The sequence below is a fragment of the Dromiciops gliroides genome, chromosome 2 (assembly GCF_019393635.1).
Source record: "Dromiciops gliroides isolate mDroGli1 chromosome 2, mDroGli1.pri, whole genome shotgun sequence".
NCBI classification, from domain to species: Eukaryota; Metazoa; Chordata; class Mammalia; order Microbiotheria; family Microbiotheriidae; genus Dromiciops; species Dromiciops gliroides.
The window spans coordinates 621,983,283-622,007,053 of record NC_057862.1 but is presented as its reverse complement, the minus strand read 5'-3'; the positions used below and the strand labels follow the sequence as shown (position 1 = coordinate 622,007,053).

Genomic DNA, 23,771 nt, shown 5'->3' with positions numbered 1-23,771 from the left:
GTATTCTCTTTTTACTAATACTTGGTATGCATTAATAAATGCTTAATGCTCCTAAACTGGTGCTTAAGCTTCTAATTTGTAACTAACAAATATATTAGAAACCCCAGCTAATTTTCACCAAATTTGGGACAGAAATAAGGCAACCGTATTTAATTTTACTCATCACACAATGCTTATCCTGATGTAAAGTGATGAGAATGAGCATAAAAAGCACCAGAGGGGCAGGTAGGTGGCACAGTGGATAAAGCACCAGCCCTGGAGTCAGGAGGACCTGAGTTCAAATCTGACCTCAGACACTTGACACTTACTAGCTGTGTGACCCTGGGCAAGTCACTTAACTCCAACTGCCTCACCTCCCCCCCAAAAAAGAAGAAGCAGCAGCACCAGAAACATCAGGGCTATAGCATAAATTATGAAATTTTAGGTATAGTTACTGATTCTTATCTCTGGTCAGTCTTTTGTAGTAAGAGGTTGAAATGGTCAAGCTGTTTGCAATGGATCTTCCAATGAAAGGAGAGATGGTGAGCAGGAACATTAAGAAAATCAGGGCTAAAGCACAGATGACACCATTGATACAGTGACAAGTTCTTCATCAGGGTTCAGGTTCAGCTGTAGTAAGATATCCAAAGGATCTATGCAGTTCACAGTGGGTCTCCTGATGTAATGCTGACAGTGAACAAAAAGAAGCACCAAGAACATCAGGGCCATTGCACAGATGATACCTCTGATACTCACTTTTTTAAAAAAATCACATTTTAGGATCAACTGCAATAAGGTAATTAAGAGGTCACTGCCACCTTATATTCAGCCTGTCCTAGTACCAATTTTGATACTTGTCCTGTACCACCTCTATTCCATGGGCCACCATCCATGATACCCACCTCTAGGAGGCACATTGGATAAATATCAAATTTTTGTTTCTTTATAGATGTCTACTCAGGGGATACCCTTTTCTTTCAAAAGTGTTGGGTAAAAACTCCCCACCATCTTGAATCTCAGGTTTGACACTGTATCAGTTAAAGGATCCCCTTTCTTCTGGGTTATATTACAAACTTTTAATAGTTATATGGCAATAGTTTGACTTTCTGTGCTCTCAAAAAAGCAAGGCACTTTCCAAGAACACCACCCCTTAGCTTTCCAAGCCCTTTCTTATACATTGTCTAAACTGTCCAAGAGGAAATAGCTATCATTTGAAAAATACCTAAGCTATTTCCTTAGGGTACGTGGATCCCTCTGAGGAGACAAGGACCTCAGAGACCTGGGGCAATGCTGTGCCAGCAAAGAAGGAAGGACAGGAGAAGAGCTAGTCATCTGGAATTATCCAAAAGCACTCTATCCTTATTGGATATATTTATGAAGGCTGAATCCTAGAAACTGCTGAACCAGAAAGCCATCTCTCATCTTAGGCTGATATTGAATCATGATGGACATGACTTCTGGGAAGTGCCAATCTTGTCAATTAGGGACAAACTTCTTGCTTTGAGATGGGGTAAGAGCCAGTTTGCTAGTTAGGGACAGAATAATAATGGTGGTTAGGTGGAAATGGATCTTGGCCTAAGGAGTTGTACAAGAACAGTTGCCTTACCCTTAGGAGGATCAAATGATTCCTTACTCAGTACAATATAGCAAAGTGGCTCCATATCCAGATTGGCAATGGAACTATACCCACTTAGCCAGACCCATGACCACCACCCAGGAATCAGTGTATATGATGAGCTTATCTGATCTCAGTGCTCTTTCACCTACCAACCATTCTAGCTATTGCTCAGCCCATGACAACTTAGGGCCAGTGAAATACAATCGTATATGCCTTGCTTTTAGGAAGGACTAGCCATAGGTAAAAAACAAAAGAACTGCTCAGGAGCCAGATCCACAGAAGTGGAGGCTCATTAGATTTGCTCCCAAGTGTTAAGAGGCCACAACCTGTTTGTGAAGTGCACTAATATACATAGGGCCTATACAAGAGCAATTTTTAATATACCATTCTGGTTTAATGATAGGAGCTATGTTTTACACATCTTGTTAGAAGGGTCTTTTTATATATCCCATTTCATGACAGCCAACTATGAACAGTGATGATATAACTCTGAGCACCTGTTCAATAGCAACCAGAGCCAAGGCAAGCAACTTCTTTTCAAAAGTTGTATGGAGAATGGATACTTTGGGAAGCTTTCATATATTCTCACCACCCAAAAAGTATCTGCCAAAGCCCACTTAACCTGGTCTTTAAGAATAGGGAATTCTGGGGGCAGCTGGGTGGTGCAGTAGATAAAACACCAGGAGGACCTGAGTTCAAATCCAGCCTCAGACATTTGATACTAGCTGTGTGACCCTGGGTAAGTCACTTAACCCTCATTGCCCCACCCCACCCTCAAAAATTAAAAAAAAAAATTTTAAAGAATAGGGACTTCTGGGCATCTAGGTGGTGCAGTGGATAAATCACTGGACTTGGATTCAGGAGGACCTGAGTTCAAATCCAGCCTCAGACACTTGACACTTAACTAGTTGTGTGACCCTGTACAAGTCACTTAACCCTCATTGCCCTGCAAAAAAAACAAACAAAAAAACAAAAGAATAGGGACTTCCAAAAGCATGAGTACCCATGAACTCCCAAGAGTCTAGCTGTATGGGCTGCTTTAAGGCAGTGCAGAAGTTTGTTCTGGGTCCCACTCGAAAGAAGTGAGCTTGCAGGTAACTCAGTAAAGGGAGAACATCAGGGCAAGGAGTCAGGAGAAGTCTCTAAGAACCCAATAAGCCAGTTTATTATTGATAGCAAGATAAATGTCTTAATGTTTGAAGAACACTTTACATATTTCATTTGATTCACTGTTGAACCAAGTCTTTATTAATATAACCTCATTGACTAAATATACTATGTTTTGAAATGTATCATTGAATTCTAATATGTGGAATAAAACTTACATAATAAACTACAGCAGTTGGAAATATAATTTCTATGTACTACTGAGTTGTTTAAAAAAATTATCTTTTGCATAGTATGAACAATCATATTTTTGTCCACACCTAAGGGTGATTGGGAGGGATCCTCCTCCCCATATTCATTCCGTCAATCTTGATCCCACTGGCTCTATTTGCAATGACAGCATTTATGTGTCCTGGCCATTTTCCTGACATCCCAGTCAAATTTAATCTACTGTGATCTCCATCTTTCTTAATGATTTTGAGGAGGGAGACCTATAGCTAAAATATAACATTTAGATGAAGAATACATCCACATGGGGGCAGCTAGATGGCACAGTGGTTAAAGCACTGGCCCTGGATTCAGGAGTGCCTGAGTTCAAATCCAGCCTCAGACACTTGACACTTACTAGCTGTGTGACCCTGGGCTAGTCACTTAACCCCCATTTCCTGCAAAAAACAAAACAAACAAACAAAAAAAAAACCAAGAATACATCCACATGAAGGCAGGATCTAATTGCCCCAACTCATTATCATTGAGCATGGCAAGTTAATGGAGGGAGGCACATAGATCAAATTTACCATACCCCTTTCATTTAGGACCTCTCCCTACTCTTCCCTCAATGTGAGGGAACTGGCTTCAATGCGAATTCACTTTTATGGGGCCAGTTATGCATTACTGTCCATCTAAATTACCTAAAAAGGGACAAAGGAAAGTCTCCATCTGTAACAACTGATTTAACTGGCCCAAAAAAAGTAAAGCTTTTTACAACTTTTCCAAACTTATAAGACTGATGTGGATACCAAATTGGCCCTAATGAATCACACCCTCACTCTAGCATCTCATCTAGTTGCCACTTAAGCTTCTTGTATGGTTAACCTTCCCACTTCCTTGGTGGTGAATGCCCTTCCACCCTACATTCTCTCTATGGAGTAAAACTTTTTCATGGGGGGGGGGGGGGCGTGCGGTTAGTAAGAGTAAAAGGAGAAGTCCAAGATTTTTTTTTTTTGTGGGGCAATGGGGGTTAAGTGACTTCCCCAGGGTCACACAGCTAGTAAGTGTCAAGTGTCTAAGGCCGAATTTGAACTCAGGTACTCCTGAATCCAGGACCAGTGCTTTATCCACTGCACCACCTAGCTGCCCCCAGTCCAAGATTTTTTAACCTCTAATTTTCAAGTTTCATCCTCACTCCCATTCTCAAGTCATACAACACTGATTTTAGAAGGATACAACACATTTTCTCACAAAACTTCTTGGTCAAAAACCATACTTCTCATAATTTGACTAAAAGTTCCTTCCTAAAGCCTGTCCCTGCCCCCAACACTATCACCCTTTCCACTTGCACTACTTATTAGTACCTTCAGCAGCTGCTTGTCTTATTGTAGTCTTTAAAAAATGGGAATCTGTCTCTTTCCATGCAATGTGCTAAGCCAGTTCACATGCAACTTTCTTGGTGCCACCTCAGATTCTCTAAGGCAGATCAAAACAATGAAGGGAGGATAGATCTGGTAATGAATGTACCTTCCCTGTAAACTTTTTCCTGCACTCATTTTACTACTGGCTATGCTAAATGCTGTGAGTTGAGTTGGATTCAAGCTGGTAGTATAACTCCAATATTGGAATGAAATGAGATACTCATAAGTCAATCAAGATTTAACAAAAGGATGTTTAATTATCCATAGCATAAAAAGGATACTTAATAAGAATGCAGCAGTTGTTTGGGCATTCCTCATCTCCTTATGGAAATAAGCCAGGTTAATAGACAAGGATGTGATAACACTCATGGCCTTGGGAGTCTGAAGAGCCAGAGTCAACATGAATGGGCTTTTTTATGCCGTTAGCTGAACAGATAGTCACTTCAACATGGTTTGAGGCAAGCAGAAAGCTATTTAAATTAACTGGACCATTTGGGCCTTAGCTCCCTGGGTCAGCCAAATTTTAGGGACACTTTCCCTACCTTTTAGGGAATGAACTAGCTTAATCTACTTGAGAACTGCTCATCACATTGTCCTACTTGCTTTCCCTTGAACATAAGACTGTCCCCTATAATGCCCTCTTTCAAAAATTTCTTCTCATCCCTGATTTTGTCATGATTCAGCTCAATGGAGTAAGGCAAAAACTGTCACAAGGTAACTATATAATTATATTCACAAGGTTCTATCATCATGAAGGTTTTCTCCAATATGAGAGCTTCAATGTTGAATAAGGGTTCTACTTTCATGGAAGACTTTCCTCCAGTCATTATGCTATATTCATGAGGTTTATTTCCATGGTTAGGGTTCTGATGTTTGCTAAGATATGTGCTGTTGGGGAATGTCTTCCCACAGTTAATTTTAATTATAAAATATCACTTCTCTATGCAATCTGGTATTGAACAAACTGAGATCCAACAAAAATTATTTCCGTATTCATAGCATTTATTAGGCTTCTCTCCATTATGTCTTCTGATTTTGATTAAGGTATGAAACGCCAGTGTAAAACTTGCCCACAATCTTTAACTTTACAAGGTTTCTCCCTAACATGAATTACCTAATATTCCATGAAGTAGGTGCTATCTAGGAAGTTCTTTCCACATTCATAACTTTTCTTTCCTGTAAGAATTCTGATGTTGAGCCAAGCAAAAGGCCTTTTCACAAATCATTATGCATGTAGAGCTCTTCTCCAGTATGAATCCTTTGATATTCAGTGAGCCACAAGCTCCAACAGAATGATTTTTTTCAATAAATACATTTTAAGGTGATGTTTTACTATGGATTTATGATATACAGTCCACTGTGAGGGCCAGTGGAAGACCTTCCCATATTCATGACATTTATAAGGCTTTTCTTTAGTATGATATCTTGGTCTGAGTCATATTTTGATATAGTCCTTCCTTGAATAGTTGCCTTCAAAAGTCCTCTTTCCAGTACAAATTCTCTGAAGTTGAATGAATGCTGGCTGCAGGTTGTCTTGTAGTTGTTATAATTCTTATGAGTTTTCTGATATACAATTAAGTATGAGCTCCTGGGGAAGACTTTCCCACATTCATTACATTTATAAGTAAGGTTTCTCCCCCAACTGAAGTCTCTGATGTAGAGTAATATGTTCTTTGATACTGAAGGTCTTTCCAGAATAGTCACTTAGATTAAAAGCCTTTTCTTGGGGGCAGCTAGGTGGCACAGTGGATAAAGCACCAGCCCTGGATTCAGGAGGACTTGAGTTCAAATCCAACCTGAGACACTTGACAATTACTAGCTGTGTGACCCTGGGCAAGTCACTTAACCCTCATTGCCCCATACACAAAAAAGAAAAGAAAAGAAAAAAAAAGGCTTTTCTATAATATTAATTCTCTGATGTCAATTAACTTTGAACTCTAGTGGTAGGTCTTTATACAATCATTACATAGCAAGGCTTCTCTTTAGTATGGATTTATCTGATGTTAATTTTAAAGTCTAGTGGAAGATTTTCCCACATTCATTTAAGAGATTCCTCCTCTGTGTGACATCTTTGTAGAGTAAGGTATATTTTTATATGAAAAGACTTCCCATAATAATTACCTCCATAAGTGTTCTGTCCAGTATGATTTCTGTTTTCTAGTTAAATGTTAACTCCTGTAGAAGGCCTGCTGAATGAATTCTTTGATGTTTCTTCTCTCTAGGATGAAGTCTCTGATGTTAGGTTAACCATGAACTTTAGGTCTAGGTCTTCCCACAATCAGTATATGTTTATTGCTTCTCTCCAGTATGAATTTTCTGATGTAGAATTAATTGTAAACTCTTGTGGAAAATTTTCCTACGTTCACAATACTCAAAAGACTCCAGTATGAAGTCTCTGATGTATAATAAGATGTTCTTTGATGCGGAAGGCTTTCCCACAGTAGTTACATTTATAAGGTTTCTCTCCTGTATGAATTCTCTGATGTCGATTTAGATGTGAACTTTGGCGGAAGGTTTTTGCACAGTGTTTACATTCATAAGGCTTCTCTCCAGTATGAATTCTCTGATGTAAAGTTAACTCTGAATTCCGGTTGTAAGCCTTCCCACAATCCTTACATTTATAAGGCTTCTCTCCAGTATGAATTCTTTGATGTAGAGTTAATTCTGAACTCTGGTGAAAGGCTTTCTCACAATCTTTACATTTGTAAGGTTTCTCTCCTGTATGAATTCTTTGATGAAGAGTTAACTGTGAACTCTGGTGGAAAGCCTTCCCACAATAGTTACACTTATAAGGTTTCTCTCCAGTATGAATTCTTTGATGTCGAGTTAATTGTGAACTTCGATGGAAGGCCTTCCCACAATAGTTACATTCATAAGGCTTCTCTCCAGTATGAATCCTCTGATGTGGGATTAACTCTGAACGTTGGTGAAAGCCCTTCCCACAATCTTTACACTTGTAAGGCTTTTCTCCAGTATGAATTCTCTGATGTCGTGTTAAATGTGAACTCTGACGGAAGGCCTTCCCACAATAATTACACTCATAAGGCTTTTCTCCAGTATGAATTCTCTGATGTCGAGTTAACTGTGAATTCCGATGGAAGGCCTTCTCACAATAGTTACATTCATAAGGCTTCTCTCCAGTATGAATTCTCTGATGTAGCATAAAGTCTGAATTTTGGCTGTAGACCTTCACATAATTGTTACACTTGTAAGGCTCCTCTGTAGCATGAATTCTCTGATGTAGGTTTAGTTCTGTACTATGGCGGAATCCCTTCCCACATTCATTACACTTGTAAGGCTTTTCTCCAGTATGAATTCTCAGATGGACAGTTAACTGTGATCTCCTGCAGAAGGCCTTCCCACAATGGTGACATTCATAAGGCTTCTCTCCAGTATGAATTCTCTGATGTGCAGTTAACTGTGATCTCCAACGGAAGGTCTTCCCACAATAGTGACATTCATAAGGCTTCTCTCCATTATGAATTTTCTGATGGTTGTTAAGGTATTGGCTATAGGAGAATTCAACTGGACATACATGATATTCATAAGGTTTCTCTCCAGTATGAAGTCTTTCATGTTGGGTAGATTGTGAGTACCAGCAGAAGGCCTTTCCACATTCATTAGGTCTCTCTCCAGAATGCAAGTTCTGGTGTTGGGTAAGGAATGAGCTGGAATAGAAGGCTTTCCCATAATCATTATCTTGATAAGGATTTTTTTTATTATGGATTGTCTGACATTCAACAAGGTGTGTACTCCAGATGGCCTCTATGTATTCATGACTTTTATGGAAATTTTCTCCAGAACGAATTCTGTGATGAGAAATAATTGATGAATTGTGGTTGTTGGTTTACTTATATGCATTACATTCATAAAGTTTGTACCTAATTGGTTTATAAGCTATTGAAAAGATATGAATTATAAACTGAATACATTTTATATTCATTATTTTTTCTTCTTCTTTTTTTTTTTTTTAGTGAGGCACCTGGGGTTAAGTGACTTGCCCAGGGTCACACAGCTAGTAAGTGTTAAGTGTCTGAGGCCGGATTTGAACTCAGGTACTCCTGACTCCAGGGCCAGTGCTCTACCTACTGTGCCACCTAGCTGCCCATATTCATTACTTTTTAATTTTATTTCCTTAAGACAGAATAATGTATGAACTTCTATTAATGGATAATTTATTTATGTAGATATTTTCATATATGGACACCAACTAAAGTAAATGTATTAGACTGAACCAAAAAATTCCACCATATGTTGGGAGTTTTCCTTTGAGTGTTTTTTTACTTGCCTAGAATGTATCTCCTTATGGTTCTTCTGTAGTCCCTCCAATCCTACATAATATTCCAAGGATTCTTCCAATTTAGAAATATGGGAACCATTCCTTCTCAGTTTTTGATGAGTTGGTCCCTTGGTTTCAGGCCTACTTTTCTCATCTGAAAGAAATAAAAATATAAATATTCCCTGTTAAATCTGAAAGTTGAATAAATCCTGTCTTCTGACTTCTTCACCATGAAAAAATTATCTACATTTATTTTTTATATACTATAGGTTTTTGTTCAATTTTAAATAACATTTTATATGAATATTCATCAGGATATTTATCTTTAATTCTTTCTCTATTTTATCTTATCTCGGAATTGGTATAAAGATCTTATTTGCTTGGTAAAAAGGAATTTGGCATGATGTCTTCTTTCTCTACTATTGGAAACCTAGTTACTTATAAAAATAAATATGTTTACTTCTAAACACTTGAACACTCACTCAAAATGATCAGGATCAGGGTGTTTGTTAGGCTTTGGTTTTTGAGGGAATGAGGCATTTGGCATTATATATTTGTGTATGTTTTTACATATCTTAGAAAATATGCACAAATATCAATTTCATCATAAATGAATAATATTTTTGGATATTATTGTGGTCTTTTTGGCTATGATTTAATTTTTAAAATTCAATATTTACTTTTATTTAATGTGTGTACCTAATTGTCTTCTTTTGTTTTATCTTTTTCTGGTTTAAATATTGGGACCATAGGGGTTTTGTTTGTTTGTTTGTTTTTGTAAATGGAGTTTAGCAGAATACATTATTTCTCAACTTTGAAAAGAATAATGAATTTGCTTAATATTAGCAAGCATGGGAAGGCATACGAACTGAAAAAATATGGTAAAATAGGAAACGATATACAGTTAAACAATGTAAATGGAAAACACAATGACAAAATTATTTAAAAAAAAATAAATACCAAGAGAATATAACAATTAAGTAAGGGGGCAAAGAAAAAATACAAGAAAATATTTCTTCCATTACTTGCCTAGGTCTGAGAGTATAGGTTTGAAATATAGCATTATATTTCAGAATCCTGATGTGTTTATTAGTTCTACTTATTTTTTAAAAGAAATCTTTAGGATATAGCTTTCTGGGGGTATAGAAGTATAATGAGAAAAGTAGCTAATGTGAAAATAAACTATGAATATATTTTTCAAACTTTTAAGCATTTGTGAAATGTTCAAATACACATGTAGCAAAAATTGGGCATCAAAGTAATACTCTTTAAAATGAAAAAAATAAGTATTTATTTGTAACTAAGAGTAGAAACATTTTTTATAATGCATCTTTAGTAACTTCAGAAATAAAACCAGGATGTCTTTTTCCCCCTCAATATCATTCAAGAAGACAAGAAAAAGAAATTAATCAAGATTATTAACTTAACATTGTTAAAAGGGAAGAAAGCTGGCTCTGGAGTAAGACCAAGGTCCAGAACCTGCCTCTGATAATTACCACCTACTGTGAATTTCGGCCAGTTATTTTAACCTCTCTGTATTTCAACTTCCTACCCTATAAAATAAAGAGTTGCACTAGACCTCCTCTGTGATCCCCTCTAGCTTTAGATCAACGATCCTAGAGCATCAACAAAGTAGCAAAATGCAAACCAAACTTATGTAAAAGTATACAACACTGCCTGTACATTCATAAGAAAACCAGAAGAAAAAGATAAGACAAATGATCTGAGGGGAATCCAACAGAGAGAGGACTTCATACAAATATGGATAAAACATATTTAAATAATTGGAGACATTCATTATTCATAGTTGAATCCCCACCCCCATTGAGATCAGAATTAAATTTTTGAAGGTGAATGGTCCAGATTAGTTTTATGGATTTCATGAAGGAGGTGAAATCCAGATATAGAAAAATTCCCGTAGGAATGCAATTTATCAATTAATATATAACTTGAAGGCTTAAGACATTTGTCAGGTGAGTGAGAAATTAAGTAGTTTGTGCAAGGTTAAAAGCAATCCCTCTACATATTTCCTTGATTCCATTTCTTCTCTTTTTATCCAACAGATTACCCTCTCACAATCATCTAATTTCTCTCTCTAATCTTCAATATCTTACTACTGGCTTGTTCCTCATGAATTTGTAAAGACTAACATGCATGAACTAACACTAAGTAAAGTAAGCTAAAACATGCTACTGGAAAAGCATTCTTATATATGAAAAAAAAACTAGTAAAACTGTAGGGAAAAAAAAAAAACCTTTGAAATACCTATGATCACAATAAATACTACCACTGGTTTTACTATACTGGCATAAACTGGGGACAAATTTCCCTAGCCAAAAAGAAAATTAAAATGCATGTTTTAACATTATTATACATAATGTATAACATGTGGATAATGATTTAAAAGAACAAAAAAAATAAAAACATGGTTCTTGATCTGTCAACAAATATAGTAAAAAGGATATTAAAGTAAATAAAATAGAAAGGGTATCAAAATTGCACCAACTCAATTTGTGCAATATTCGGGGCACAAAAATCTGATATAGAAAATATAGACTACTTTAGATAACTCATGATTCGCCTGTGAGAAACTGGAACCCATATTGTGAAAAAGCTCAAGTAAACTTGAAGCAAAGCTAAAGTACATTTGAGTATAGGGATGGAAAATTATAAAAACTATAAAGTAGGGGCAGCTAGGTGGCACAGTGGATAGAGCACTGGCCCTGGATTCAAGAGGACCGGAGTTCAAATCCGGCCTCAGACACTTGACACTTACTAGCTGTGTGACCCTGGGCAAGTCACTTAACCCCAATTGCCTTACAAAAAAAAACAAAGCAAAACAAAACAAAACTATAAAGTATAAGCCAAAATAATGCAAAATAATTAAAGAGGGTGGTTGCTAATAGTGGAACAAATTACAAAAATTACCATAAAAGAGGTGGTATCTGAAATGTAATTTACAGAAAGCCAAGGGTTGCAAGAAAAGGAGGAGAAGAATGGAAAGAAATAGAGGCAGAAAAAGGAGGCAGTATGTATAGTGGGAAAAGAAATGGATTCATGGTCAAAGGACCTAGGTTCAGATCTCACCTGTTACTTAGTAACATATATGACTTTGGACAACTGACTTAATCTCTCAGTTTCCTTATCTGTAAAATGAGCAGGTTGGACTAAATGACCTGTAAGCCTTCCTAACAGCTCTAAATATACAATCCAATTAGTAATGGAACAAGTCCAAAAAAGCAGGTGGGAATCAGATTGTAGGAATCTTTAACTGTCAGTTTCTATTTTATCCTAGAAATAATGTAAGAAAAACACCTTAAAAATTGAAGCTATACAAAAGTAGAGCAAACTGAATCAGAAGGAAGTGGGTTTGTCCTCATTGCAGGTCTTCCAGAAAAGGTGAGATGACCATATCAGATATAGTGTAGTGGTAATTTCTTTATAGTTATTGGTTAGACTGGATGCCCAATGAGTTCTGTTCTCACTTGGATATTCTGTAATAAGGAGCCATTGGAGATTTCTTTTTTTTTTTAAGTAAGGTCAAGAAGTAGGGAAATGAGATGACAAATTCTGTGCTTCAGGAAACCAAGTCAAGTAAATGAGCATTTATTAAGCACTTATGATTTTCCAGGCACTGTGCTAAGTGATAAAGATATAAAGAAAGGAAGAAATAGTCTCTGTCTTCAAACAATTCATAGTCTAATGAAGAATACACCATGCCAATATCAGTGTGCAAATAAACTATAGACTGGATAACTGGAGATAATCTCTGAGGGAAGGTCCTAAGATTAAAGAACAACCAACGCTTTTTGTAGAAGGTAGTACTTTAGCTCAGATTTGAAGGAAGGGAATCCAGATGGAGAGGAGGAAGTAGTTCCAGGCATGGAGGACTGCCAGTGAAAATGCCCAGAGTCAGGAGATGGAGCATCATTTGTAACGAACAGCAAGTGTAGCTGGATCATGGGACATATGGAGAAAAATAAAGTTTAGAAGGGTAGGAAGGGGCTAGGTTGAAAGGACTTTATAATCTAGAACAAAAGATTTTATATTTGATCCTGGAATAATAGGGAGTCACTGGACTTTAATGACCAGGGTTAGACCTGGAATTTTGGAACAACTGAGTAGAATAGGGAATAGAGAGGCAGTGGATGGCCCAGCAGATTACCACAATAAACTAGGCACAAAGTAATGAAGGCCTGCACTTGGGTGGTAGCATTGCCAGGAGAGAAGGGGGCATATACGAAGGACATCAGGAATATCAATTTGGCAGCAGCATGGAGAATCAATAAGACAGCGCAGTATCTTGTAGAGAGACATTAATTAAGAATTTGTTTTGTTTTTTGCAGGGCAATGAGGGTTAAGTGACTTGCCCAGGGTCACACATCTAGTAAGTGTCAAGTGTCTGAGGCCAGATCTGAACTCAGGTCTTCCTGAATCCAGGGTCAGTGTTTTATCTACTGTGACACCTACCTGTCCCTAGAGAGACATTAGGAGACAAGAAGTGATAAATAAAGTGATAAAGTAAGGTAGAATTTGTGTGAATAGAGAAAAAAGGAGATAAGAAAGATTCTGTAAAAATAGGACCAATAACACTTGATAACTTACCAGATAAAAGGGTTGAGGGAGAAAGAAGAGTCAAGGCTGACTCTGAGGTTGCACAATCAGATGAATGGAAAGATAGGATAGCATCAGTAAACTTGGGAAGTTTGAAGGGGGAATGAATTTTGGGGGAAATATGAGTGGTTCCATTTTGGACATGTTGAGTCTGAGGTACCTCAAATCTAAGATTACAGAATACTGGGGAAGAGTATCATCACTCAATAAAAACATAAGGAAAAACAGTAGAAATAAGGAGACAAATAGTAATGGAAATATGTCATATTATATACCATAATGAGATCCATATGTACCAATAATCTATAAATTTTTTTCAAACATATTTAAATACTACAAAAATAAATTCATTCTCATTCTCTCTCTCTCTCTCTCTCTCTCTCTCTCTCTCTCTCTCTCTCTCTCTCTCTCTCTTTCTCTCTCTCCCCAGAGATTTTATTTATAAAATATGACCACAAAGGGCCCATGCTTCCAACTCTTGGGGAATGGCTAAACAGATTACGAATAATTTAAAATGGATTATTATTATTTTTATACTAGTGTAATTGTTATTCCTGAAGAATACAAAAATAGAAAGACTACCCTATACTAAAGTAGATCAAAGAAAGCAATTTGATGATATACACTCCAAAAAGAATTATATTAAAAAACAGAACATAATTCTAAGAAACATTTAGAAGAAAAAAATGAGGAGATATGTCAGAAAATAGGATGTTTTTGCTATTGTTTTATCTTTTCCACTTGTTCTCTAGCAGCCTTCCCACCCTGGAGACTCACTTTCCTGAGTCATTAGTCTCTAGCTAAGACTACATTTCCAAAGTGTCCAGGCTATGCTCACTCTATTGCTGGCTCCCACTATTCCCCATACCCTAACCACATAACCTATTCCCCTCTATCTCATGCTTTTTAGCTTCGCTTTCCTGTATTTTCTTCCCTCCATTAAACTGTAAACTCTTTGAAGGTGATTGCTTTCTAAATTGAATTTGTATCCTCAGAATTTAAGAAAAAGCCTAATACACAAAGTGTTCTATCTATGTGTTCAAGTTGGTGTTCTCATTTTTTATTTTTAAAAATTTATTTAGTATTATTTACCCCAATTACATATAAAAACAAATTTTAACATTAATCTTTTAAAACCCTGAGTTCCAAATTCTCTCCCTCCACCCCACCTTCCTTGAGAAGACAAGCAATTTGATATAGGATATACACATGGAGTCATGCTAAACATTTCCATATTAGTTATGTTGTGAAAGGAAAAAAAAGACCAGCAACAACAACAAACTTAAGAAAAATAAAGTAAAAACAAATTATTCTTCAATCTGTATTCTGGCACCATCAGTTCTTTCTCTGGGGATGGATAGCATTTTTCATCATTAAGTTCTTCAGAGTTCGTTTGGATCATTGTATTGCTGACAAAAGCTAATTCATTCACAGCTGATCATCTTACAATTTTGCTGTTGCTTTGTACAGAGGATATTTCACTTTGCACCAGCTCATGTAAGTCTAGGTTTTTCTGAGAGCATCATGCTCATCATTTTTATTATTATTATTATTATTATTATTATTATTATTTTTGGGGGCAGGGAAATGAAGGTTAAGTGACTTGCCCAGGGTCACACAGCTAGTAAGTGTCAAGTTTCTGAGGCCAGATTTGAACTCAGATCTTCCTGAATCCAGGGCCGGTGCTTTATCCACTGTGCCACCTATCTGCCCTCTGCTCATCATTTCTTATAGCACAATAGTATTCCATCATAACCACATACTGATTTGTTCAGCCATTCCCCAAATGATGAGCATCCCCTCAATTTCCAATTGTTTGCCACCAGAAAAGAGTTGCTATAAATATTTTTGTACCTAAAGGTCCTTTTCCTTTTTGTTTTTTATTTCTTTTTGGATATAGTCCTAGTAGTGGTATTGCTAGGTCAAAGAATACGCATGGTTCTGTAACAATTGGAATGACGCCACCTGCTGAAGACTTACTGTAGGAACACTTTGCCATGAGGAGAAGGCCTCTGAGGGCAAGCCATGCAGCTTTTTTTTGGCGTCAGGAAGTGACGTTTGCTTCTGGGAGGAAGAGGAGGCGAGGCTGGCTCTCTTGCTCTCTTTTGCTAGGTCTCTTGTGGAGAGCAGAGAAGGAGAACTGTAGCTCCCCGAGATAGATAGATGAATCTAGGCCTCTCTCTTCACCAAATTCTTATTCTCCTTAATAAATGCTTAAAAGTTTAAACTCTTGCTACAGCTTACAATTTATTGGCAATGACTCATTAGATATTTTAGACAGCATAGAATTTTAGCCCCTTACAATTCTATAGCCCTTTGAGCATAGTTCCAAAATTTCGCTACAGAATGGTTGAATCAATTTATAATTCCATCAACAATGCATTGTCAGGGGCGGCTAGGTGGCACAATGGATAAAGCACTGGCCCTGGATTCAGGAGGACCTGAGTTCAAATCTGGCCTCAGACACTTGACACTTACTAGCTGTGTGACGCTGGGCAAGTCACTTAACCCCCATTGCCCTGCAAAAAAAAAAACCCCAAAACAAACAATGCATTGTCTCATTTTTCCCACATTCCCTTCAATATTTGTCATTTTCATTTTCTGTCCTATTAGCCAATCTAATAGGTATGAGGTAGTATCCCAGAATTATTTTGATTTGCATCTCTCCAATTAATAGTAAGTTAGAGAAATTTTTTTCCCCATATAACTATAGATAGCTTTGATTGCTTCATCTAAAAACTGTTCATGTCTTTTGGTCGTTTCTCAATTGGGGAATGGCTCTTATTTTTTTTATAAATTTGACTCAGAAAAATAAAATAAAATAAAAAATAAATTTGTCTCAGTTCTCTGCATGTTTGAGAAATGAGGCCTTTATCAGAGAAACTCACTTTAAATTTTTTTCAGTTATTATTGCTAACTATATTTCCCTACATCCTATCTCTGCCCCCACCCCCACCCCTACCTCAGTTATTCTATTCTCTAGCCTTTCACCCTGTCCCTCCTCAAAAGCATTTTGCTTCTAATTACCCCCTCCCCCAATCTATCCTCCTTTCTATCACCACCCCCTTTTTCTTATCCCCTTCCCATCATATTTTAATACAGGGTTAGATATTTTCTATACCCAATTGAGTATATATGTTATTCCCTCTTTGGGCTAATTCTGAAGGTTCACTCCCTCCCTCTCACCTCTCACCCCCTAATTTTAGTTTAGATATCATCCTTTCATATTCAACTCATACCTTTGCCTTTTGTCTATATATACTCTTTCCAAGTGCCCTAACAATGAGAAAGTTCTTACTAGTTACAAATATCATCTTCCCACGTAGGAATGTAAACAGTTTAACCTTATTGAATCCCTTAAGAAATTCCTTTTTCTTTTTACCTTTTTAGGTATTGTTGTTGTTGTTCAGTGATGTCTGACATTTTGTGACTGATTCTTTGTGACCCCATGACCCAGGGCTTGTCAATGCTGCCCTGGGGTTTTCTATGCTAAAGACACTGTAGTGGATGGCCAATTTCTTCTCCAATAGTTTAAGACCAAGATTAAGTGACTTGCCTAGGGTCACATAGCTGGTGTCTAAGACTGGATATGAACTCAGGACTTCCCAACTCCAGGCTCAGCGTTCCATCCACTAAGCCACCTAGCTGTCCCCAAGTAAGTGTGTGTGTGTGTTTGTGTATATATATATATATATATATATATATATATATATATATATATATATATATATATATATACATAAAAGAATGATCAAGGTATATTTTTAGTACATGGACAATGAGGGGATTTGTTTATGCACATTTGCTTCGAGTTCCCTTAAAGGTGTGCTTCACAAAGATCTATATTTGCCTGATTTTCAACGACTCACCTGGACTGATGGTTCTTGATGCTTCTCTGTCCTGCATCCTGGGTGCTTCCCCTTCTTCCAAATGGGAGATCACATCTGGTTTCCAAACTGTAAGTCCTGCTTATTGGAAATGGATAGATGTTGAGGACAAAGGCCTGTATCCTATCCCTATTCACTATTTGGGTTTAAGAAGCATGTTAAGTATATCTGAAGGGGGTCTGGAGGACCTCTGAAGTATCATCTGTATTGTTTTCCTTAAATGGTTGGGAGTCAGACACAGGGGATTTACCATTACAAATGAAAGTACATTTGATTCATTCCCACTAAGAGGATAAAACTTTCTTGTCCTCAGACATCTACACTGGAACTTTGGGGGGAAATCTTTGACTTGTCAGACAAAGAATGATGGAAAGGTTACAACTTCAAAGGTACCACAAACAGGTACCCAACAACCAGCTATACACAGTAAGTACCTTTTTACCTGAGACTAAAGAGCCAAAGCAAATCATTGGTGGCTACAAAAGGATTAGCAAATTGGTCTTGGCATGTCTTAAACTCTTATTTATCATTTAGATTAGATTATCTATGTTTATCATTTAGAAAATGTTAATCTACTATGCCAAGTAAGAAAGACTCCACTATGGAAAGAATCAGAGACACAAGAGATAGTTCTTCTTACCCAGGAAGACAAGGTTCCTATAGTTCTCCAGCATTACATCCCTGTATAACTCCTTCTGGGAAGGGTCCAGGTTTCCCCACTCCTCTTGGGTAAAGTCCACAGCCACATCATTAAATGTCACCAATTCCCGTTGGACCTTCAAGTAGTTATAAATTTGGTAGGAATATTGAAAAAGTCGTTCCTGATGGTTAGTATTCCAAGTCAAATATATAGAGTACCAATTATTTACCTTTTACTTTGTGCAAACAACTATAGCAGCTCTGTGTATATTGCATGTACTTGATTTATAAAGTATTTTTTCTAAAAAAAAACCCTTTGAGATAATGCAAGAATTTGTCATTTTACAGATTAGAAAATTGAATCTAAGAAAGGCTAACTCACATATCTACAATCACCTGTCCATAATATCGTTAAATGAACATGTGAATTAGACATGTCTCTCAAATGCTCAATTCATAATTTGCTATCAACAGTCTCACAATACACAACAGTAACATTTGTTATCATGATCCAAATACTAGTGATTACAATTAGAAGCAACAACACAATCTTCCTCCCCTAATAATCAAATGTAATTTCCTTTGGATAACATTCTTCAGTGCCATTTCCTCCTTTTTGTATCATTTCAGACTAATTCAAACATGCCTACTATAGCTGTCCCCTAGATGGCTCATTACCAAGTAGTCTACATTTGTATAGTATTTCATTTTGAAAACTGCCTTTTATAATTATCTCTTTTAAACCTTCCAAAGACCCTATGAGGTAGATACTGTGTGTATTACTTTATTCCAGTTTGTAGATGAGAAAACTGAAGACCAAGGAAGTTAACTGACTTGAAAAAGGTCACATAGTATTGAGAGGCAGGACTGGAACCCAAGTCTTCCTGGATCCATGTATAATACCAACCATGCCACCAAACTGCCCTCAACCACTTTAAGAAATCTTGTAGCTTGGGGCAGCTAGGTGGAGCAGTGGATAAAGCACTGGCCTTGGATTCAGGAGGACCTGAGTTCAAATCCAGCCTCAGACACTTGACCCTTACTAGCTGTGTGACCCTGGCCAAGTCACTTAACCCTCCATTGCCCTGCAAAAAAAAAAAGAAAGAAAGAAAGAAATCTTGTAGCTTAACACTAGAAATCCACAGATAGGCATTCTCAAAAAGTGAACTTTTAACAATAAGTTTGAGCCAAACACGATGATTTGTATTATTATAATTGACTTGCAGTTATTTTAATCTGTACAATTACCCACTGGGCCACACTAAACCACAGAGATGAAGAGTCAATAATTCTGTCTTAATTTTTTCTCCTGTCTCTCCCACAACAAAAGTTGGGTTAACACTACCTCAAAATAAGAAAAAGAAGGCAAAATTAATATAAAGGAAAACATTTAGAAACCACTAGATTCTATACTATTTTTCTTCTCCAAATACATTAGAGTACTTAAAATCTAAACTGAAGCATTTGAATACTGCTTAACTAACTGATCTTGGGCAAGTTATTGCTCTCTGTCACTTTCCCCATCTGTCAAATGAAGAAATAATGTTTGCACTATCTAAACTTTCTGTGAGGAAAGTACTTTGTAAGCTTAGAAGACTGATTTCAATATTATTATCATATCATCATTGTCATTATCATTATTCCTCTTTTACAACACTTAGATCAGGAATTAGCAATGAGAAGATTTGAATAAGTGATCTTTGGATTGAGAAGAAAGGATCAGCAGCAAAGTAGAAGGCACATTCCCTATAAAGTATGTTATCCAGAGTGGCAGCATGGTATGGTGCAGGGGGGAAAAGCCCTAGGAATCAGAAGACCTATGACAAAATGCTGGTTCTTTTACATTCTACAGGTGTGACCTCAGATGTGAAGCATGACATTGTGGATCAAGTGCTGAATGGGAGTCAGGAATATCTGGGCCCAAAACTCACTTCTTACTAGCCCTGCTCTCCTGTAAAATGAAGATAGTATTTGTAGAGCCCATATACAGGGGTGTTGTAAAGCCCAAAAGAGCTGTCCCAAAGAAAGGATTTTGAAAATCGTCAAACGTTGAATAAATAACAATTGTTACCACTTCTCCCTGTAGGGCTTTTCCCAAATCCCTAAAATGAGGGAATTGGGCCACAGGATTACTATGGTTCTCTCTCAACTTTCATTCTACCTGCTGATGAGGCTAGGAAGCATACAATAATAGATGCAGAAACAGAGAGAAGCACCTTGGACACCAGCTAGTCCAGTTCCTCCAATTACAAACGAGGAAACCAAAGCCCAAGGAGATTTGATGCCTGGCTCAATCGAGATATGTCCCATTTCTTAGGTTCCAGGCCACGGATGAGAAACAGATGTTTCTTCCCCTCGAGGACTCAGGTATAATTCATTCCCCGAAAGAACAAACTGAACTCACTTTGTAGCTTGGAGCTGCCGGGAATACAGGGGCCATCCGGCCCTCCTGGAGAAGGACAGAACTGGGAAAGGAAAGCGACCAAAGACAAGCATTAGTCTACCCGGCCCCTTCCAAACCACGGGCAGGACTAGCCCTCCCGTCCTCCCTTCCCCCGCGGACGGAGCTCACGAACAGCCCAGGCCCCGGCTTCCAGGGCCGGGCACACGAGCAGCACTCGCCGTTCCAGCCCCATTCCCGGAGGGGGACCGAGGGGAGCCTGGCCAGGACGCGGCGGGCGGGCGGGCGCTCAGGGGTGGCGGGACGCGGGGCTGCGCCCAGCTCTCCTTCCCCGCAGACAGGGAGAACGAGACGGGCTCAAGGGCCGGCGGGGGACGGCTAGTCCAGGAAAGGGCCGGACCAAGCACCTGTCAAGAGAATCGCCCGGCCCCGCGCTCACGCAGACCCCCGAGGCAGGGCCTGGCAGCCGGCTCCGCTCAGCGCAGACCCCCGATCCCTGGGGGCAGCTCAGCTCGCCGGGGGCGGCAGGAGTAAGGAAAGGCCGCGGGACACGGTGGGAGGGACGGTGGGCCGAAAGCCGCAAGGAGCCCGGCTCCCGAGTCCTGGACAGTGAGAACTAAAGAGACACAAAGCAAGTCCATGAGGCTGTACTGCCGGAGTGACAGCAGAGGCGAACCGGAAGAGACGTCAGAGAGCATTTTCTCCCGCCCCTTCCGGCCACTTTCTGTCACCTGTCTCCCCAACCCTCCAGAGGCAGCACTTTGGTGCAAGTTAACGTTTCCGTGGCAACCGCCATAGAAGGCCCTGCCCTACCCTCACGCAAAGGGCGGGGAATGGGGGTGGAGTCGGAGAGCTGATGAGGTTTCTGCCCATGCTAAGGACAGTAGATGGCAGCTGTTGGGAGATTTCGGTTAGTGCCACCTGATAGCCAAATTCTATACAAACACCCTAACCCTTCCAAAATTAAGGCAGCCTGGTCATTTTATAGATTGAAGGAAGCAGGGTAAGGTCTCAAATGTAAGTGGTCCTCTACATGCTACAACCTGTTCTAGGTGATGGACTACAAGTTGTCCCTGCCTGCAAGGCATTACATTCAAAGGGGAGAATCTACAGGAGTATATACAAATCAAGCACATGGTCGGTCCAGGGAAAGGGGTGGGTAGGTCTGGAGGGGGAAAAGGCCCCTTTTGGCAAGACGAACTTCAACCGAACTGGGAAAATTTATGGATTCCACTAAAAGTCGCGATTCAGCACCCTGCTGGAAGCTCCTAGTGTGGAAACAGGGTTTTCGATGTGGTCTTGATGTGCCCAGCTTCTGGCATAGGGCCTCATCCCGAAAGGAGGCTGAAGAAACTGACCCTCACTGGGACAGGAAGGGAAAGGATTTTGACATCTTCCAACAGCTGGCTGAATGTGCACCTTTAAAAAGCAAGATTATTTATGCTAGCTCAAAAGATGCCATTAAAAAGAAATTTACAGATATTAAACACAAGTGGCAACTAAATGGCTTGTATGACATTAAGGTTCGTTCAACACTTGGAGACAAATTGGGAGGGAATGTAGTAGTTTCACTTGAAGGAAAACCTTTATAAAATGACAGTGAAGTGCCATCTGGAAGTAGCTTCCATTTCTGCAGCTTCATCAGTTTGGAATAGTGTTAGGTTTTTCACCTTTACCATACCTTCCCAGAAAAGTTAAAAGGGATGTCAGTAATTTAAGCAGCCTACCAGTGATTGCCATTAGACTGTTTCATCCTGGTAGTTATATGTAGAACCAGAGGAATGCCTTCACATCACAATTTTTTGGGGGGGAGGGGGGGAGCTGGGCAATGAGGGTTAAGTGCTTTATCCACTGTGCCACCTAGCTGCCCCCTTCACATCACATTTTACCAAAACAAATGGCATTATGTGCATCCTTTGCAGAACTAAGATGAATACTGTAAGGAATTAATTGTGATCTGGAGTTTTTTATAACCCCATCTTTGCTTCATCATGGTCAGACTGAAAAGATGCAAGCTTTAAAAGCCTAAGAGAAGATGGATGTGTACTTTAAGAGATTATAGAACAAACACAGAGAACATTTATTGAATCTAAGTATCAAAATAAAGTACCTAAGCCCCATTTAGGAGTTCCCCCAAGCCCAAATGGGCCTGGCCAAATTATAATAGGGACAGTCCAGGGGGTACGTTAAACCAATTGGAGAATCAACTTGGCTATAGAACCACCCTGCCTCAGAGAGATACAGGAAGGAGGGAGAGGAGGACTCTCAGAAACAGTCAGAGCAGGAGGAAGGGGGAGGGAGAGAGGGAGAGAGGGAGAGAGGGAGGGGGAGGGAGAGGGAGGGAGGGAGGGAGGGAGAGAGAGAGAGAGAGGGTGGGGGAGGGAGAGGGAGAGGGAGGGAGGGGGAGAGGGAGAGGGAGAGGGAGAGAAGGAGAGGGGGAGAGAGGGAGAGAGGGAGAGAGGGGGAGAGGGGGAGAGGGGGAGAGGGGGAGAGGGGGAGAGGGGGAGAGGGGGAGAGAGAGGGAGAGGGAGAGGGAGAGGGAGAGGGAGAGGGAGAGAGAGAGAGAGAGGGAGAGAGAGAGGGAGGGAGAGAGAGAGAGAGAGAGAGAGAGAGAGAGAGAGAGAGAGAGAGAGAGAGAGAGAGAGAGAGAGAGAAAAGCTGGTGTGATTTTTGATCTTCAGACCTAACCAGGGGACACTGCAAAGCTGATTCTCATTAGAACTAAAGATCCCAGGTGGTGGTAACTTTGTGTTCCTTCCAGGAGGCTGGCTTGTTAAGCCAGCTGAGCTGGAAACAAGTTTAGTGTTTGAGTTAGTTTTTTACCAGACCTAAGCTGTTCTGAGTAGCTGAGGAGGCAGAGCTTATTCGAGGTACCTGGGGGCCTTTTTACTCTTAGAGATTTAGATTCTAACTATCTCTATCTCCTTTCTCATTGTACCTGGCCTTTTTACCCTGTACTTGTGTTGTATTATTGTTCCCATTAATAAACCCTGATTTGTTTATTGAAAAAGAGGCTGTTGGGGCAGCTAGATGGTGTAGTGGATAGAGCACTGGCCCTGGATTCAGGAGGACCTGAGTTCAAATCTGGCCTCGGATACTTAACAATTACTAGCTGTGTGACCCTGGGCAAGTCACTTAACCCTAATTGCCTCACACACAAAAAAAAAAAAAAAGAAAGAAAAAGAGGCTGTTAATCTCCTTTCTTATTAGTCTGGGAGATATAACTGGAAAAGAGGCACTTTGGAGAAGGGGGAACTCTGGACCTAGAGGTCCCCCATTATTTTCTGAACCCCAATATTACAGCGAGTCACCCAATTAACTCCCAATACTAAATTTGGCCCTAACAATATGATAGTCAATATATGAATACCTTAGAAAACTGCAAAGGGTTAGCTAATTGAATGGCTTGAAAGTATGATCCACTAGTCAGATGCTGAACTTCATTCAGTATTACTTAGAGTTGCACTTCATTGCATTTCATACATACACACACACATATATGTGTAATTATGCACTGAAAGCACTTTTATGTAATAAGGTTGTCCCTCTCAAAAAGGGACAATTAAGTTGTCATAACTGTCATCAAATTATTTTAGTACCTCAGTGTTCATCCTGT

At 39.1% G+C, this 23,771-nt stretch overlaps 1 protein-coding gene across 1 annotated transcript in view; it reads right to left on the bottom strand.

The window, feature by feature from the left end:
• Positions 1–23,771, bottom strand: part of LOC122739389 (zinc finger protein 420-like) — a 74,669-nt gene that overhangs the window by 17,475 nt on the left and 33,423 nt on the right. The window contains exons 3-6 of the mRNA XM_043981147.1: positions 17,756–17,891; positions 17,098–17,193; positions 8,624–8,768; positions 6,709–8,144 (exon numbers count right to left, since the gene is read on the bottom strand). Coding sequence (XP_043837082.1) covers positions 6,709–8,144; positions 8,624–8,768; positions 17,098–17,193; positions 17,756–17,891 — 1,813 coding nt within the window. The remainder of the gene's footprint in view (positions 1–6,708; positions 8,145–8,623; positions 8,769–17,097; positions 17,194–17,755; positions 17,892–23,771) is intronic.